Source organism: Prionailurus bengalensis, chromosome A1 (assembly GCF_016509475.1).
Source record: "Prionailurus bengalensis isolate Pbe53 chromosome A1, Fcat_Pben_1.1_paternal_pri, whole genome shotgun sequence".
In the NCBI taxonomy this organism is placed as follows: Eukaryota; Metazoa; Chordata; class Mammalia; order Carnivora; family Felidae; genus Prionailurus; species Prionailurus bengalensis.
The window spans coordinates 64,215,216-64,235,377 of record NC_057343.1 but is presented as its reverse complement, the minus strand read 5'-3'; the positions used below and the strand labels follow the sequence as shown (position 1 = coordinate 64,235,377).

General features: G+C 37.6%; 1 protein-coding gene across 1 annotated transcript in view; it reads right to left on the bottom strand.

Annotated features, from left to right (window-relative positions):
- The window catches only part of LOC122478818 (glypican-5-like), a 102,458-nt gene that overhangs the window by 77,819 nt on the left and 4,477 nt on the right, over positions 1-20,162 (bottom strand). The window contains exon 2 of the mRNA XM_043572510.1: positions 3,824-4,518. Within this exon, the coding sequence (XP_043428445.1) occupies positions 3,824-4,518 (695 nt within the window). The remainder of the gene's footprint in view (positions 1-3,823; positions 4,519-20,162) is intronic.

Sequence of the window (20,162 nt, the reverse complement as noted above, 5' to 3'; positions counted from 1 at the left end):
CGTTTCTAAAATTGTATAGAATCAATGTGCAGTTGAGTTTCTTAGTAATATTTGCTCCATTTAGAAGATGTTGAACCACTGAAATTAACACAGGTTCTGGGTTCTTCTAATAAGTTAAAATATTAAATTATATTAATAAATAATATGCTATGTGTAATTAATAGCAAAAAATAAAGTGTTATTTTATAAAATAAGCAAATGATTTCCTCACAAGAAATCATTTGATCATTAAATGATTTCTGAACATTAGGAATGATTATGAAACGATTTTTATATATTATTAATTAATATCAATTAATTAATATTAAAAGTACATTATAGTGTTGTATAAAGTTTTATGAAAATTCCAGTTTTTTTCCTCATTCAAGGAAAATCTTTACAATTATTTGCTTACATTAAATGACAATTTATAATATTTTTTTCAACTCTATTCCACATTAGGAAAGGTATGTTTGCTTTAGGAGCATTTAAAACACCACAGAAATCAACAAAGCATTCATAAATAATAATTATCTATTGTGATAAATAATTAGTAGTGATTATAGTAGTGATAAGAATTAGCAGGATTTAAACATTTAACATGTATAAGACACTAATCGAAGTGTGAAAGCTCATTTTATGGTGAGAACTCTATGATGTAGGTATTATTGCCCCATTTCACCACAGAGGAGACTAAGGAGAGATTAAATAATCAAATGCCCAAACTCATAGCCAGTAAGTGGCAGAGCACCTGTGAAATCCAGTCTGACAGTAGAGCCAGCGCTTTTAATATCTACACTTTGCTGGCTCTCTGTTAATGCTTTATTAAATTAAGTATTGTCTTAATCCCCAGAATAATTATAAAATGAAAATACCTATTGTAAATTAAATTTTGTTTCCCTAACAGCTTATTAAACAGGAGAGACTCATGATTTTCCTCAGGAAACTGGTAACATTTTTTTTTCCAGTTGAAATTCATCCAACGGAAATATGATACAGCTGATACCTCTATGGATTTCTTAAAGTGAAAATATGTATTTATTGAGGACTAGACTTGGAAGTCCTAGATCTCAGAGATTGCTTTGGGAATGTGAGAAAGTCATTATTTGCTGGCTCTCCAGTAATTTATTTTGAATTTGTTAAATTCATTGATGTGTGAACTGGTTATCGAAGCTTGATAAACAGCTTATAAATCACTTTGAAGTTGGCAGAAATAAATATTAATGAGTCAATTTTCAAGGAATTTAAAGTCAGTAGTATCTCCTTTTTCTGTTGCCATATGTTAAAAAAGAGAATCTCAGTTGTTTTATTTAGAAAAGGATCTAACAACTTATTAGTAATGATTGATGTTTCTCAAGATAGTCCTAGGACTACTGATTATATCAAATCAAACGATTTGCCTAAAAGAAAAGAATGTTCTTTATAAATTCACCACAGAGTTTCATATGACAAAAGTTTTGTTTAAAACTTTTTTATAAAACACAAGTACAATGATGATTCTCACTCTGAGATTCTAAAGTAACCTGCTTCCCCGAGGTTGGCTCAAGGCTGGACTTAGAATAAGCAAAGAAATAAAGCAAGCATTTCGGGTACTGGTGTCTACCAATGTCAGAGCCTTACCGACATTTTCCCACTTGAACCATTTCTACCTTCTCCATACAGGACAAAACAGAATCAAAGGGTTTTAGTAGCTGTCCCAGGCCACACGACCAGTGAATAGCAAAGTCAGGACTTAAAAACAGGTTTATCGAAGTATGAGCCTGGTTAGTTTAGTGTTTGAAATAGGAAAAATAGATAATTTTCTATGTGATAGATTTTAAGGATACAGAAAGGCCCTCCAGTTTTCAAAACAGATAGTAAAAGGAATCTTAGAAACCTAATTACTTATGTATATTAGAAAACTCTGGCCCTTTGAGATTACATGGCATGCCCTCAAATTAATATCAAATCTGGACTTGATTTCAGAGCTCTTGTGCCTGTTTTCCCTTCTGGAGATACTCAATATCATAATACTAATATTTGTTTCCTGGATCTAAAGGTTTATTTCCCATAATTATGAAATACTTGAAACCTTAGAAGTCTCACTTTGAGTTGGTTTATTATATCCCTTCCAAAAGTTCTAGTACTTATCTGATCTCCAGAAAGGGACAGATTGAAGAAAGATCTGGACCAGTGCATATGGTTGGGAACCTTGTTCACTATATAAAAACATCCAGCTGAATAAATCAGGAAGCAGGAGTTGACATCCAGCTCACTTTCTACCTGCCAAGCCACACAATGGTGTGGCATCCACCTAAAGAGGGCACCATGTCTAATCTGCCAAAGGGGACCTTACAGGCTCACACAGGCCCTGCAAAGAAAGGAGGAGTTACGTGATTGGGCACAAAGTTAAGAAGAAAGGGGGAGGAGGTGATTGGGCACAAAGATTTTCAGATCCAATGTCTATCAGAAATTGATTGAGAAAACCAACTTCCAATGCTAATGATTAGGAGGTTTATTAACTTGATAAATTAGTGCCACAATGGGGAGAGGTCTTCTTTCAGCACCGAGGAGTATAATTTTGTTTCAGGAGAAATGATTTAGGATAAACATCAGCAACATGTCCTACTTCACTGTATGGGATATGAGAATATTACTAAGGAGCCTGTGAATATGTAAGAAAATGGCTCTACAGAAGGTGGGAAAAATAGAAAACTCTTGTGGCCTTTTTACTTGATGATTTTATTTCAAAAACTTCCTAAAATCTTCTTGGAATAAAACACCATGATGTTGCATATACCACATTTTCAAAAATCATTACACCATCACTGTGACAGATTCTGAAGAGTCTCTGAAGAAACACTTCTGAACATTAAGCTGTCAAGTTTTCATTTAATGAAAATATAATTGGCATGTCTATTTTAGTGTTGAAAACCTTTGAAATGCTAACAATAACTACCCATTTTTTTTTAGTAAAAGGCACCATTCTAGGTAGTTTGCATACATATTGCCTATCTTCCCAAAAAAGAATGCTCTAAAAGTTATGTGCTACTATTCTCTTTTTATCAATGAGGAAACAGGCTCAAAGAGTCTAAGGCATCTGAGAATTACTGGCAGAATGCAGATTCAAATCCATGTGGGTCCCCATTTTAAACCTGAGTCCTCTCTACCTCACTGAACTAATCCTATGAGAAGGCTTCTACTTGGAGAGAAAGGGGAAAGTAGCTAACCAATATTTTACTGTAAGATATAAAAAATATATTTTTTTGAGAGAGAGAGAGAAAGAAAGCACAAAAGAGGAGGGGCAGAGAGAGAGAGAGGGAGAGAGAGAATCCCAAGCAGGCTCTGTACTGTCAGCACAGAGCCCAGTGCAAGGCTTGATACCATTAACTAGAGATCATGACCTGAGCTGAAATGAAGAGTTTAACAATCAACTAAGCCACCCAGGTGCCCCAATAAAAAATAAATCTTGAATCAAATATGGAAACCCACACAATTTCCTACTATTTCCTAATGTATTAACTCATTAAGTTGCCATAATTAAAAAAAAATTAATGTTTATTTTTGAGAGAGACAGAGACAGAATGTGAATGGGTTGGGGCAGGGAGAGAGGGAGGCACAGAATCCAAAGCAGGGTCCAGGCTCCGAGCTGTCAGCACAGAGCTTGACATGGGGCTCGAACTCACAAGCTGTGAGATCATGACCTGAGCCAAAGTCAGACGCTCACTGACTGAGCCACCCAGGCGCCCCAAGTTGCCATAATTTTAAAGTACATAATAATGTGCTTATAGTCACTTAATTTTATGTATATGGCCAACCCTCGAGTTCTAAGAAATCAGTCAGGGAGTGTGGAGTGGCTGCTTACCTGCTCCGATAACTTTTGTGCATCGAGGTGAGCCTGCATCACGGCATCATTAACAAGCAAGTGGAAGTTCAGGAGCACATGTTCAATGTCATATGTTCCATGCATGGCATCTGACAGCTCTCCCAATGACCGGATGTAGGCATGCCAGTGTGGATTCAGCTCTGCCATGTGTGCCAAGCAGCCTCTCATGACGTTGAGGCAGTACCCCATGCAAGGCTTGCTGAGAGTCAGGCCCTGGCAGTGAGGGCAGTACTGCATCCTCAGGACGGCTCTGCTGCACTCTCTGGAGAAGTGTAAATGGTCTGTGGTATTGATGACTTCAATGCCCAGATTCAGTGCCTGCAGAAATGTGCGGCTAGGCAGCAGCGATCTCCCCATCTGCCCCATCACTCTTTGGGGAATATTACCAAAGGGACTAACATCCCGGCGAGCCATCCGGATACATTCCGAGTATTCCAGGGAACTGTCCGTCACACCAGGGCTAATGAGGTGATTGTAGACCAGAGGGAAAAGACCGTCAAAGAATCTGTTTACAAATTCTTCAGGATGAACATCTGCGCCAAACAAATAGAGCCCCACATCAGTGAAGAACTCCTGAACTGAAGCTGTAGCCTCTAAGGCCATATTTCTGTAGCTGTTGCAGAAGAAGATACTGGTGTAATTCTCTGCTTGTCTGATGAGATTTTCGAGGGTTTCTGTAACAAGAGCAGAGGTAAAACATGGAAAGGCTTAGTATACATGCTGAAACTGTCCATCCATCTGCTCCAGACAGTAGCATCCTAACCAACTTAAGGACCCAAATGGGAAAATGCTCAGCCTACTGAACCCAATTTAGTGCTCCAAGGATAAAGGTTGGTCAACAGTGGGCATCACACACACCATGCAAGTTTTATGAGATGTATTTCCTAAAGTCAAATGTATAGAAATCAAAAAGTGTTGAAATCAAAAAGAAGTTACGATATGGTGGTTTCCCACTTACTTTATTTCATGGTCATCCACCACCCACCAATGGCAGAAGAAAAGCGTCAATGAGAAGATTATTTCCAACCATGGGTTCATTGTTTATAAAAGACCGACGGTAGATGCTTGATTCACCACCTACTGTACTTTTACGCTTTTTCAATTTTTTTTTTCCAGAATGAAAGCTAGTAGATTATACACTAGTTACTGCATTAGAATTCCTACCAGGTTCAAATGAAAAAGAAAGCAAAATATTTCATGATTAAACAATGCCCTAACTGGCAAACCTTGTTAAGTAGTAGGCGAGTCATGAGTTCTATTAGTTGACGAAAATAATCGTGTGACCATCTTCTGAACACTGTTTTGTTGTTCTCATCATCTGATCTCCAAAGACTGAACTGTGGGACATTTTATTTTCTCACTTAAGTAACTGATGCTCCCAAATCAATTTCTCCACAGAAATAGAGAATAATTTATCCACAAATTAAGGAAGGTTGAGGTAATCGGTAAGCAAGAGTTATATTTCAAAATGATAGCTTTAGGCAGCAGTTGAACACCTTGGCTATTCTAGTAATTACATTTTATAATTAGCCTAATTATAATAAATAATGATGCTGGACTGTTATCAATACATAATTAATTGTAAAATACATCAATAAAATTATCTCCCATAACCCCAATCTCATCGTTATTTTTAATTAGGTTGTAAAAGACCACACAATGATTCAGTAATCAGACCATTGAATATATTGTAAAAGGAGATGGAACGACAGTAGAATGAAAATGAAATAATAAAAAGCAGAAGTGCAGTGAGAGCCACTAATGAAGTGGAACTGTGTCATGAATATGCCATCATTTCCTAAAAACAAATAAACAACAACAAACCAAACCAAGCACCTTTACGAAAAGCACCGAGAGGTAAAATACAGCCCCATGTATTCTGATTCTGTTCTGAGACCAATTAATGTTGGGTCTCAAACTTTAGTGGGATATAACAAGATGCCTGCTACGGACTGAATGTTTGTTCACCCCTCCCCCAAAATTAATATGTTGAAATCTAATCTCCAACGTGGATGACATTTGGAAGTGAGGCTTTCAGGAGGTGATTAGGTTCATGAATCGTGAAGCCCTCATGAATGGGATTGGTGCCTCTATAAAAGAGACTCCAGAGAGCTCCTTTGCTCCTTCTGCTATGTGAGGACACAGAAGATGACCATCCATGAACCAGGAAGTAGGTTCTCACCAGACAATGAATCTGCCAGCACTATGATCTTGGACTTCCTAGTCTCCAAAACTATGAGAAATAAATGTTTGTTGTTTATAAGGCACCCAGTCTATGGTATTCTGTGACAGCAGCCTGAACTAAAATAAAACAGCATGTGCCCTACCATGAAAGGCAGCAGTTTTTAAAGGTGGCTGTCACTCTGTTGCAACATAGAGGATTACAGACTTTAGTCTGTAAAGGAGAAGGCATCCCCGGTGCTCTCTAGAATGTAGGCTGCATACTATGTATTCAACAAAAATGTGAGCAATTGAAGGCTTCAAGTGAGATTAGCTGTTTTACCAAGTGAGATCGCCTGATCACCTAGGCTGGGTGAGGAAAATACAGATTGCCAGGTCTCTGCACTAGGGTTTACAACCCAGTAGGTCTGTTTGGGTTTGGGAATCTCCCTTTAACAAGCAGCCCCCATGATTCTGTCAACCTAACCAGTTTTGGAAAAACTGCCCTCACAGATAATCTATAAAATGTTTGCTCTGCTTTGATAGAGTGGTTCAGCAAGCATTCCACTGAAACAGTCTCACCCCACAGCTGCGATGTCAGCCACTGCACTCTGCTTTCACAGACCCTCAAGAGTGCATGTGGCAAGTGAGCTAAACCTGTGGCTGAAATAAAATAAAACTGCTAAGCTTATATTTTTCTCAATAATATAGGCTCACATCTCTCAGCAAATTATGTGTGGCCAAAAATTATGAGGTAGATTGAAAATGAGTTTATTTGCCAGTAATGGTTAAATAGCAATGTTTGCCATTTTTTAAAGATAAGTGTAAATTTAAAGAGACCAAAACCACAGGCACGATTACATACTTTCCGCCAGTTTTTCTAAGGTGCATGCTATAGACCTGTTTGTGCAGCTGATACTTGCCACACAATTCTCAGTGCAATAAAGGTTGAAAGCTACCCCAGGAAATACAAATGTTCCATCTGATTTCTGCCAACTCTAAGTGGTGTACAAACACACAATTTTTTAAAGTAAAAAAAATAAAAGGTTTCTTTAAAAATTTGAGCCCCAGTAATCTATAACTTACTATGATTCAGGGGTATATGAAATTTGTCTTTTCAGCTGCTATAACAAATAGGTTTTGCAAATTAATATATTCTGTGAAAACAATATTAAAAATAATATATTTAATATTTACATTTTCTTTTTTTATTTTATTTCAGAGTAGTTTTTCTCTGATCTAGATTTTTATTTTTTTATTTTTTGTAATTTTTTTAATGTTTATTTATTCTTGAGAGAGAGAGACAGACAGACTGCAAGTGGGGGACAGGCAGAGAGAGAGGGAGACACAGAATCCAAAGCAGGCTCCAGACTCTGACCTGACAGCACAGAGCCCAATGTGGGGCTCGAGCTCATGAATCATGAGATCATGACCTGAGCCAAAGTCAGAGGTTTAATTGACTGAGCAAACCAGTCACCCCTGATCTAGATTTTTAAAACAAAACATAATGGAATGTATTAAAATGTTAGGAATCCTATCATGGTAACATTTTAAAACTTTATGTTGTAAAAATTAAAATTTTAGTTTTCATAACTACGTATTGTTTTTGCTAATCTTTGAATAAGAGAAGACATGTGCTCAAATATCAACATTCTGATTATTTCCTGAATATCTAAACACAAAATAGCTTTTTTAAATGAACTTATTCTGTAATATTTTTTAAATGTTTTACTTATTTTTGAGACAGAGAGAGAGCATGAGCAGGGAAGGGGCAGAGAGAGAGGGAGACACAGAATCTGAGGCAGGCTCCAGGCTCTGAGCTGTCAGCACAGAGCCCGATGCAGGGCTCAAACTCACGGACTGTGAGATCATGACCTGAGCCAAAGTCAGATGCTCAACCGACTGAGCCACCCAGGCGCCCCTGTAATATTTTTTTGGTATGCTACTAACTCATCACGATTAAAGATTTTACTTTCAATCTGTGTTAAATCTCATATTGACACATTCCAGTTAGCTGAACCCTAAACATGTGTTAGTATTTTTTTTTAAGTTTATTTATTTATTTTGAGAAAGAGAGAGCCAGCGGGGGGTGGGGGAGTGGGCAGAGAGACTCAGAAAGAGAAAACCCCAAAGAGACCCTGCACTGGCAGTGCAGAGCCCAAAGCACGGCTCTATCCAAAGAAACATGAGACTGTGATCCGAGCCAAGATCCAGAGTTTGATGCTTAACTGACTGAGTCACCCAGGTGTCCCCATATGTTAGTATTTTTCAATGTATACATTTGTGATCCTAAATATTTTTTAAATCCAATCAATGATGAAAATGTAAACAATTGTTCTGTATACATTTGAATTAGGGATAAACATACTTTTGTGAGTTTTTTATCCTAATATAAAATGTTAATATATAAACAATTATATCAGAGACTGAATAATCTAGAAGCCAATCCACTTGATGACTGTGTTAATCTTTTTTTAAAAAGTTGGTAAAATCAGAAGTTGAATTTATGAAAATTAGTTGTTTGTATTAACTCTGAATTTACAAACCCATCACTTTGTTGTCTTACTGTGTTTATCATAGAGTTGAGTGTTTCCATTTTATGGAATTGGTATTATGATTTTAACAAGAATTTAAACTTGCCAAAAGAATTGTCAAATAACCCAAATATTTTGTGGTTCTGCAAAATAATAATCCATATATAAAATCAGTGTTTACAGATCCAAGGGAGGTTAGATGCTAAATAATTCATCATCTCTACTTCATTATTAAAGAGAAACTATACAGTTCCTTTCATTACAAAGTTTTAGTAAGTAAAACATAGCCCTCACCTAAGCTATACAAATAACAGTTTTCTTTTGATATGCCAAAAATTATAACACACGTTGAAAATAATTAAACATTTGCTAGGCCTTCCTTAAGGAATTTAGGAAACAGACTAGGAAAAAAAAATCTTTTTGTTGTTTTTCATTGAGAATTTCAATAAGCTCTTCCTCTCAGTGGTATCACATCAAGTCTACCAAGGCATAAAACTTCCAGCTTTCCTTTCCATACCTAAGTGTGGTAGGTTCAATAAGAAAATTCAATCTAATTAGTGATTGAATAAAAAATGTAATTTCTCCTGGCTTCATGAGAGAATTAATTTATGCATCATCTCATTAAGTAGAAAGCGAAGTTGGAATACATGAAGTTTATGTGAATCCACTTCAATTTTCAACATTAACATTCTGTGAAAATTTAATAACAAAACACCTATGAGAAGAAACTTACATCAACTTTCTTCAGCCCACATACCCTTTAGAGACATTTTATACATACATACAAATGATTACTGACACTTAAACCAAGGGTTTAAACTTAAATACAACTAGTGGAGATAAAACAAGGTGATATCGATTTAAAATTAAACTTGACAAATTGCAAAATCAGTGAAGACTTATATGCAGGTAGATTTTTACAATGGAAGAAACAATATTTATAGGGCTTTTATTGCTTTAATGATAAAGAGGATTTCAAAATGTAATGATCGCGAAATTACTGTTATACTAACCTCTCCTGCATGACATGAACAGACATTTTATGACCCGTTTCATATTTTTATTATTTTATTTTTGATACATGAACATTTTAAGATACAAAGTCTGAAGTGTCTATTACAATTTAAGACCCCAGATATTCTCAAACATAGCAATGAAATAGATGAAGAAATATTAAATCATATCAACTGTGGATAATCAGACGATTTTACAGTATGTACCTGGGTCGAAGAGAAATTTTCAGAGCAAATTTACATATTTGTGCATTACAGTTCTCAAGTCACAAATTTTGTTACTATCATAGATAATTCCTTACTACCCTGAAACTTCAGAGGTAGTCTGTGCCAAAAACTATCTTTTCCTCTGAAATGAATTGTAGGTATATGAGTAGATAGGTAGTGATCATTTTAAGAGCAATTTCTCAACCAGTTTTTATCACATACACATTACAATGAACTGTAACTCCTTCTGCCTTTTTTTTTAACAAAATGCCTTCCAATAATTTTAATATGGTCTTACCAATTTCTCCAGCCTGGAATTGTTTATACTGAATTCATCCCTTTGATATTTGCATATTTCCTCCACTTTTCCACAAAAATAAAATGTGTAATAAAAGCTTTCTACAATATTAATTTAATGACATGTTTAAATGTTATGCGGTATGATTTATAATATCATTCTTCAGAAATTAGTCAGCTATACAAATAAATAGTAAATAGAATATTGATCTGTATCACCAAAAATTAACATATCAGTAATTAATCTGGTCTCCTCAGACAAGCACTGCATGGAAAAATGCTTTCTCAACTTTTCTCCCTCATTTCCCTCCCCACTAATTCAGTTATCATGGTGCTTCACATTTATTACTAGTATCATTTTAAAATCATTTATGTTTGGAAATCAATTTATGATTTTAGCAAGAATTGAAGCTCAATTAAACACTTACGTAACAGTTAAAATCAATGTCAAACAACTCACTGTAGATTGTTTCATAAGTTGTTATAGGATGAAGACTTTAAGTCAAATCTAATAATCTTTAAAATAAACCCAGAAACATAGTCTACAAATATAGGATTGTTGTATAAAACTGTAATACTCGGTTATTTGGCACATTAAAAAAATGTTTTAGTAAATTGGTTTGGGCAAATTCATTTTCTCTGGATTGACCATTTGAGATAAGGTGAGTAGGAAAGCCTCCAATGAGGAACATTTGAGTAGACACCTCAGTGATGTAAATAAACCAGCCATGAGCAGATGGGGTGTGGTTAGTGAGTTCACAGGAACTAGAATGCAAGGACCTGAGGTGTGAAGAAGCTTGTTGACTGGCAAAAAGGAGGAAACTCAATGTGATTGTAGACCAGTGAGTGAGAGAAGGGATGAAATGTCAGAGAAATCAGAACAGCCTCACAGACCATGGTAAGGGATTTGGATTTTATTGTGGAATGAGAAACTACTGGGGAATATAAAACATGAAGAGCATGATGTGGTTTGTATATTAAAGGATCACAGTGGCTGCTGTGTGGAGAAGGGACTGTTGGGACAAGGACAAGAGAGAAAACAGGGAGTCCAGTTAATAAGCTATGGTAGACATTGGTGGACTGGGCTGTGATGGTAGTGGAATAATTTACAAAAAGTGATCACACTGGCCACATGTATTAAATTATATCCAAAGGGTCTTGCTGTTGTATGGAGGGAGGTGCAGAGAAAATGGGTAAATGTAGGATCGCTGATACCTCTGATGCCTCAGCCTCAGCTGCTGAATCCACACAGGTGCCATTTACTGAGATAGGCAAGTCTATGGAGGCACCATATTTGTGTGTGGTGGGAGCTGGAAATTAAAAGTTGCATTTTGGACACGTTAAGATTCAAATGCCAATTAGAAGTCCAAATAAACTTTTATCAGTATAGAGTTAGATAAACTAATTTCTGTCTCAGGAGTAAAGTTGAGCTTGGTGATATAGACTGGAGATTGTTGGGCATGGGGAATAAAACCATGGTACTGGATGAAATAAACTAAGGGAAAAAGATAGGAAAAGAGTGCAGAGATGCAGGAAAGTAAGAGGAGCCAGCAAGAAGAATAAGAATAAAAGAAAAAACAGTGAAAAGGAAAATCAGAAAAGTGGAGTGTGCCAGAAACCAAGAGAAGAAAATGATTCAAGTAGAAGGAATTAATCTATCATGTCAAATGCTATTAAGAGATCAACAGAGATGATGAATAACAACTGACCATGGGAACTAACGAGAGAGAGGCTCTTGCTGACCTTGACAAGAGCTGCCTCAGCAGAAGGAGAGCAAAAAGGAGAAAAGGAATTGAGGCAATATATAGATAACTGTCTTGAAAATGCTTGCTATAATGGAAGTAGAAAACCAAGGCAGGCACAGGACGGAAACAAGAGGTCAAAGCTATTTGTTTTATGAGGAGGGAGAATTTACTGGATGTTCATATGCTGACAGGAGCCATTTGATCAACAAATAAATATTTCAATGACTGAGCAGGGGGATAGGAATTGTTGGAGGTAATTCTTTGAATAAGCAAAAGAATCTAAGTAGGGCACATGTGGATACAAGAACACTGGCTAGACAGTGGATGTTAAACCTGACAAGGATGATAACAAGAGAAGTGAAGAGAAAGTGAGTGTTCCAGGTAATAAAATCTTGAGTTGATAAGGGAAGATGACCAAAAGTTTGATGAATGACAGTCTGGAATACTAGTGTGTAGTGAGTCTTCTGGCTGGCATGTCCAAGGGGCTTTTCTTGAGGAGAAGGGAGCAACAATGTGGATCAAGGAGCACACTTCCCCCAACCACATAAGATGCTTGTAGTATTTTCCTATTACTGTTGAAGCAAATCACCACAAAGTTAGTGGTTTGAAACAGTTGAAATCTATTCTCTCACTGTGCCAGATGCCAAAATCAGAACCATCAGGCTGAAACGATGACAGGCCAGGCTGAGCTCCCTCCAAAAGCTCTAGGAGAGAATCTATTCCTTCCCTCTTCCAGCTTCTTATGGCTCCTATAATTTTTTGGCTTGTGGGTGTGTAAATCCAATCAATCTCTGCCTTGTAGTCACACTGTCTTTTGTATGTGTGTGGCAAATCTCTCTCTGTCTCCCTCTTTTAAGGATACATATGGGAGATTGCTTAGAGCAAGATGGCTGCGTAGGAGGACACTGGGCTCACCGCGTCCTGCTGACCACTTAGACTCTCCCCACATCTGCCTAAATAACCCAGAAAACTGCCAGAAGACTAGCAGAACGGACTCACCAGAGCCAAGCGTAGAAGAGAGGCCTACGGAAGAGGGTAGGAAGGGCGGAGAGGTGGTGCGCACTACATGGACTGGCGGGAGGGAGCCGGGGCAGTGGAGGGGCAGCCAGCCCACCCGGCAAGGCAGAGCCCCTGAGTCTGGCTTGCAAAGCTGAGGGGCTGGACAGAGTGTGTTCTCACAGCCAGCAGGACTTAACATCTGGAATGTTATAAGTCAACAGCTCTGCTCCGAGAGTGGGAGGGCGAGAGGACAAGAGGGAGAGTTGTTTAGCCCCAGAGGACAGAGCTCAGCTTGGCGGGGAACATGGCGCTAGCCAGCACCATCTACCTCGCCCATCCCCCAGCCAAAGTCCCAAAGGGAACCAGTTCCCCTCACGGAACTTGCTTGCACATCGCAAGCACCCAACGCTGTGCTTCTGTGGGTCCATCCGACTGACGGGTCTGCCTCCCTCCCAGTGCCACACCCCCCTCCCCCCCCCAACCAGACCACCGAAGGGAAAGCAAGCTGAGCCTGCCCCTCCCACCCCTGTGCACCTTGTGGATCCACCCCGGCTAATACACCAGATCCCTTCAAAGCAACACCACAAGCCTGGCAGTGTGCAAGTAGCCCAGACAGAGGCCACACCACTCCACAGTGAGTCCTGCCCCTGGGAGAGGGGAAGATAAGGTACACACCAGTCTTACTGTGGCCCCAGCGGTGGGCTGGGGGCAGACATCAGGTCTGACTGTGGCCCCGCCCACCAATGCAAGTTACTCCAGACAGCACAGAGGAAGAGCCCTGTAGTTCCGCACCACTCCAGGGACTATCCAAAATGATCAAACGGAAGAATTCCCCTCAAAAGAAACTCCAGGAAGTAGTGACAACTAACGAACTGATCAAAAACGATTTAAGCAATGTAACAGAAAATGAATTTAAAATAATAGTCCTAAAATTAATCGCTGGGCTTGAAAAAAGCATAGAGGATAGCAGCGAATCTATTACTATAGAGATCAAGGGACTAAGAAGCAGTCAGGAGGAGCTAAAAAATGCTATATATGAGCTGCAAAATAAAATGGAGGTGACGACAGCTCGGACTGAAGAGGCGGAGGAGAGAATAGGTAAATTAGAAGATAAAATTATGGAAAAAGAGGAAGCTGAGAAAAAGAGAGATAAAAAAATCCAGGAGTATGAGGGGAGAATTAGAGAACTAAGTGACACAATTAAACATAATAACATACGCATAATTGGGATTCCAGAGGAGGAAGAGAGAGGGAAAGGTGCTGAAGGTGTACTTGAAAAATCATAGCTGAGAACTTCCCTGATCTGGGGAAGGGAACAGGCATTGAAATCCAATCTTTAGACATAACTTGAATCGATCTTCTGCATGACATTATCATAGTCAAACTGGCAAAATACAAGGATAAAGAGAAAATTCTGAAAGCAGCTAGGGATAAAGATGCTCTAAGATATAAAGGGAGACCAATAAGACTAGTGATGGATTTATCTACTGAAACTTGTCAGGCCAGAAAGGAATGGCAGGAAATCTTCTACGTGATGAACAGAAAAAATATGCAGCCAAGAATCCTTTATCCAGCAAGTCTGTCATTTAGATTAGAGGAAGAGATAAAGGTCTTCCAAAACAAACAAAAACTGAAGGAATTCATCACCACTAAACTAGACTTACAAGAGATCCTAAGGGGGATCCTGTGAGACATCACTACAAGCATGAAACCTACAGACATCACAATGACTCTAAACCCATATCTTTCTATAATAACACTGAATGTAAATGGACTAAATGCGCCAACCAAAAGACATAGGGTATCAGAATGGATAAAAAAAATAAGACCCATCTATTTGTGTCTACAAGAGACTCATTTTAGACCTGAGGACACCTTCAGATTGAAAGTGAGGGGATGGAGAACTATCTATCATGCTACTGGAAGCCAAAAGAAAGCTGGAGTAGCCATACTTACATCAGACAAACTAGACTTCAAATTAAAGGCTGTAACAAGAGATGAAGAAGGGCATTCTATAATAATTATAGGGTCTATCCATCAGGAAGAGCTAACAATTATAAATGTCTATGCGCCGAACACGGAAGCCCCCAAATAGATAAAACAATTAATCACAAATATAAGCAACCTTATTGATAAGAATGTGGTAATTGCAGAAGACTTTAATATGCCACTGACAACAATGGATAGATCATCTAGACACAAGATCAATAAAGAAACAAGGGCCCTGAATGATACATTGGATCAGATGGACTTGACAGATATATTTAGAACTCTGCATCCCAAAGCAACAGAATATACTTTCTTCTCGAGTGCACATGGAACATTCTCCAAGATAGATCACATACTGGGTCACAAAACAGCCCTTCATAAGTATACAAGAAATGAGATCATACCATGCATACTTTCAGACCACAATGCTAGGAAGCCTGAAATCAACCACAGGAAAAAGTCTGGAAAACCTCCAAAAGCATGGAGGTTAAAGAATATCCTACTAAAGAATGAATGGGTCAACCAGGCAATTAGAGAAGAAATTAATGGAAACAAATGAAAATGAAAATGAAAATACAACAATCCAAAGGCTTTGGGATGCAGCAAAGGCAGTCCTGAGAGGAAAATACATTGCAATCCAGGCCTATCTCAAGAAACAAGAAAAATCCCAAATACAAAATCTAACAGCACACCTAAAGGAAATAGAAGCAGAACAGCAAGGACACCCCAAAACCAGCAGAAGAAGAGAAATAATAAAGATTAGAGCAGAAATAAACAAAATAGAATCTAAAAACACTGTAGAGCAGATCAATGAAACCTAGAGTTGGTTTTTTGAAAAAATAAACAAAATTGATAAACCTCTTGCCAGGCTTCTCAAAAAGAAAAGGGACAGGACCCAAATAGATAAAATCATGAATCAAAATGGAATTATTACAACCAATCCCTCAGAAATACAAGCAATTATCAGGGAATACTATGAAAAATTATATGCCAAAAACCTGGACAACCTGGAAGCAATGGACAAATTCCAAAACACCCACACGCTCCCAAAACTCAAACAGGAAGAAATAGAAAGCTTGAACAGACACATAACCAACGAAGAAATTGAATCAGTTATCAAAAATCTCCCAACAAATAAGAGTCCAGGACCAGATGGCTTCCCAGGGGAATTCTACCAGACATTTAAAGCAGAAATAATACCTATCTTTCTCAAGCTATTCCAAAAATAGAAAGGGAAGGAAAACTTCCAGACTCATCTATGAAGCCAGCATTATTTTGATTCCTAAACCAGACAGAGACCCAGTAAAAAAAGAGAACTACAGGCCAATATCCCTGATGAATATGGATGCAAAAATTCTCAATAAGATACTAGCAAATTGAATTCAACAGCATATAAAAAGAATTATTCACCATGATCAAGTGGGATTCATTCCTGGGATGCAGGCCTGGTTCAACATTTGCAAATCAATCAATGTGATACATCTCATTAATAAAAGAAAAGATAAGAACCATATGATTCTGTCAATCGATGCAGAAAAAGCATTTGACAAAATTCACCATCCTTTCTTAATAAAAACCCTCAAGAAACTCAGGAAAGAAGGAACATACTTAAACATCATTAAAGCCATTTATGAAAAGCCCACAGCTAATATCATCCTCAATGGGGAAAAACTGAGAGCTTTCCCCCTGAGATCAGGAACATGACAGGGATGTCCACTCTCATCGTTGTTGTTTAACATAGTGTTGGAAGTTCTAGCATCAGCATTCAGACAACAAAAGGAAATCAAAGGCATCAAAATTGACAAAGATGAAGTTAAGCTTTCACTTTTTGCAGATGACATGATATTATACATGGAAAATCCGACAGACTCTACCAAAAGTCTGCTAGAACTGATACATGAACTCAGCAAAGTCATAGAATACAAAATTAATGTACAGAAATCAGTTGCATTCTTATGCACTAATAATGAAGCAACAGAAAGACAAATAAAGAAACTGATCCCATTCACAATTGCACCAAGAAGCATAAAATACCTAGGGATAAATCTAACCAAAGATGTAAAAAATCTGTATGTTGAAAACTATAGAAAGCTTATGAAGGAAATAGAAGAAGATATAAAGAAATGGAAAAACATTCCATGCTCATGGGTTGGAAGAATAAGTATTGTCAAAATGTCAATACTACCCAAAGCTATCTACACATTCAATGCAATCCCAATCAAAATTGCAGCAGCATTCTTCTCGAAGCTAGAACAAGCAATCCTAAAATTCATATGGAACCACAAAAGGCCCTGAATAGCCAAAGTAATTTTGAAGAAGCCCAAAGCAGGAGGCATCACAATCCCAGACTTTAGCCTCTACTACAAAGCTGTCATCATCAAGACAGCATGGTATTGGCACAAAAACAGACACATAGACCAATGGAATAGAATAGAAACCCCAGAACTAGACCCACAAACGTATGGCCAACTAATCTTTGACAAAGCAGGAAAGAATATCCAATGGAAAAAAGACAGTGTCTTTAACAAATGGTGCTGGGACAACTGGATAGCAACGTGCAAAAGAATGAAACTAGACCACTTTCTTACACCATTCACAAAAACAAACTCAAAATGGATAATGGACCTGACTGTGAGACATGAAACCATCAAAACACTAGAGGAGAAAGCAGGAAAAGACCTCTTTGACCTCAGTCGCAGAAATTTCTTATTTGACACATCCCCAAGGGCAAGGGAATTAAAAGCAAAAATGAACTATTGGGACCTCATGAATAAAAAAAATGCTTCTGCACAGCAAAGGAAACAATCAAAAAAACTAAAAGGCAACTGAAGGAATGGGAAAAGATATTTGCAAATGACATATCGGACAAAGGGCTAGTATCCAAAATCTATAAAGAGCTCACCAAACTCCACACCCGAAAAACAAATAATCCAGTGAAGAAATGGGCAGAAAACATGAATAGACACTTCTCTAAAGAAGACATCCAGATGGCCAACAGGCACATGAAAAGATGCTCAACGTCACTCCTCATCAGGGAAATACAAATCAAAACCACACTCAGACATCACCTCACACCAGTCAGAGTGGCCAAAATGAATAAATCAGGAGACTATAGATGCTGGAGAGGACGTTGAGAAATGGGAACCCTCTTGCACTGTTGGTGTTAATGCAAACTGGTGCAGCCTCTCTGGAAAACAGTGTGGAGGTTCCTCAGAAAATTAAAAATAGACCTACCCTATGACCCAGCAGTAGCACTGCGAGGAATTTACCCAAGGGATACAGGAGTGCTGATGCATAGGGGCACTTGCAACCCAATGTTTACAGCAGTACTCTCAACAATAGCCAAATTATGGAAAGAGCCTAAATGTCCATCAACTGACGAATGGATAAAGAAATTGTGGTTTATATACATAATGGAATACTATGTGGCAATGAGAAAGAATGAAATATGGCCCTTTGTAGAAACGTGGATGGAACTGGAAAGTGTTATGTTAAGTGAAATAAGCCATACAGAGAAAGACAGATAATATATGTTTTCACTCTTATGTGGATCCTGAGAAACTTAACAGAAGTCTATGGGGGAGGGGAAGAAAAAAAAAAAAAACGTGGTTAGAGTGGAAGAGAGCCAAAGCATAAGAGACTCTTAAAAACTGAGAACAAACTAAGGGTTAATGGTGGGTGGGAAGGAGAGGAGGGTGGGTGATGGGTATTGATGAGGGCACCTTTTGGGATGAGCACTGGGTGTTGTATGGAAACCAATTTGACAATAAATTTCTTATTTCAAAAAAAGGATACATATGGGAGTTTTAAGGTTCAGCCAGATAATCTAGGATAATCTCCTAACCTCAGGATCATTAATTTAATCACATCTGCAAGGACCTCTACTTCCATATAAGTAACATTTACAGATGCAGGGATCAGTCCCTGATACCTCCAGAGGCCTATATTCATCCTACTGCAATACTGATCACAGAACACAAAAAATATCTACTCTTTGACTTGGAAACTCAGGAGACAAAGGTTCTAGTGTAGTCTCTTCCATAAACAAATCATATGAGCCATTTAACTTCCCCAAACATCAATTTTATCTTTAATAAAATAGGTATCATAGTGTCTGTTCTGACAGTGGGACAGAATATCTGTGAAATCACATGAAATAAAGTACAGGATGATGCCCAGTGATCTTTCCCCCTACATTTACATCCTGCATTAGAAAGATATTTTAAGAATGCTTGTAACTTACTCCCTTTCCTGAGGAATCAGAGGTCGTCTGAGACACGGATCATGTCCTGTTCATCTTTATATCTTTCAACCCTTGGCTCATTGGAAGACTCAATATATCCTGATACGATTAGGTTTAAATCCACTCCAGTGAAATGTTATTTATGTGACTATAAATTTTCTAACTTCCCCATACCATATTTATTCTCATCAGAAAACAGGTAGAATACTTTCTATCTTCTGTAGTGGCTGTGATAATTAAATGAATTTGTACATACACACACTGTCCCTGCACCTGCAGGTGGAAAGTGCTCAAAATACATCAAAGAATACTAATACTAATAATCTCGTACTTCTGCCATGTACTTGCCATAAGCTAGATACTTTATTAAATTCTGTTGGTAAATTAATTCACATTCATGGTGTGGGTAATCTCACTGTAATAACAAATAATGATAAACATCTAAGGTTATAATAAATGTCAGGAGGCTGATAAATGACAGTATGGAATACTAGCAGGTACTGAGTCTGGTACATATTATTATATACTGAATATAATAATAGTATTATTTAAAATAATTTAAAAATTCTTATTAACATTCCCATCTTAAATGTAATCAAGCTTAAGCACTGAAAATGTAAGTGATTTCCTATAGTTTGCTCAAGTAAGTGATTTTCTGTATTAACATACAAAGTGGCAAAGCCTAAATCTAAATGCAAGTTATCTGGCTCCAGAGTCTAGGTTCTAAACTATTAGAATAGGTGGTCTCTTTAAAAAGGCTGAAAGTCTATTTAAATAAGTTGAAAAGGGGCCGTTTTGTATATATTTCAACCAAAAATAAAACAAAACTTTACATATCCAATTAAATGCGGACATTTCACTGTTAATTTAGTACATTGGGCCATTACATGTGGTATAATACAAATTAACCATTATAATTATTCTTTTTTGGGAAATTAATAAGTATTATTACCATAGCACAACAAAATGAAGAGAAATCTCTCACATGTTTTGTTGGAGTCCAAACAGCTGAGGATTTTCCAATATTTATAATTATTAACTGGAAAATTCATCCTAATCTCTGCGGGAAAAAGCGTACCATGTAAGATCTTTATTATCAAGTACACGTGGAGAAGAAAATAAACACTCTTG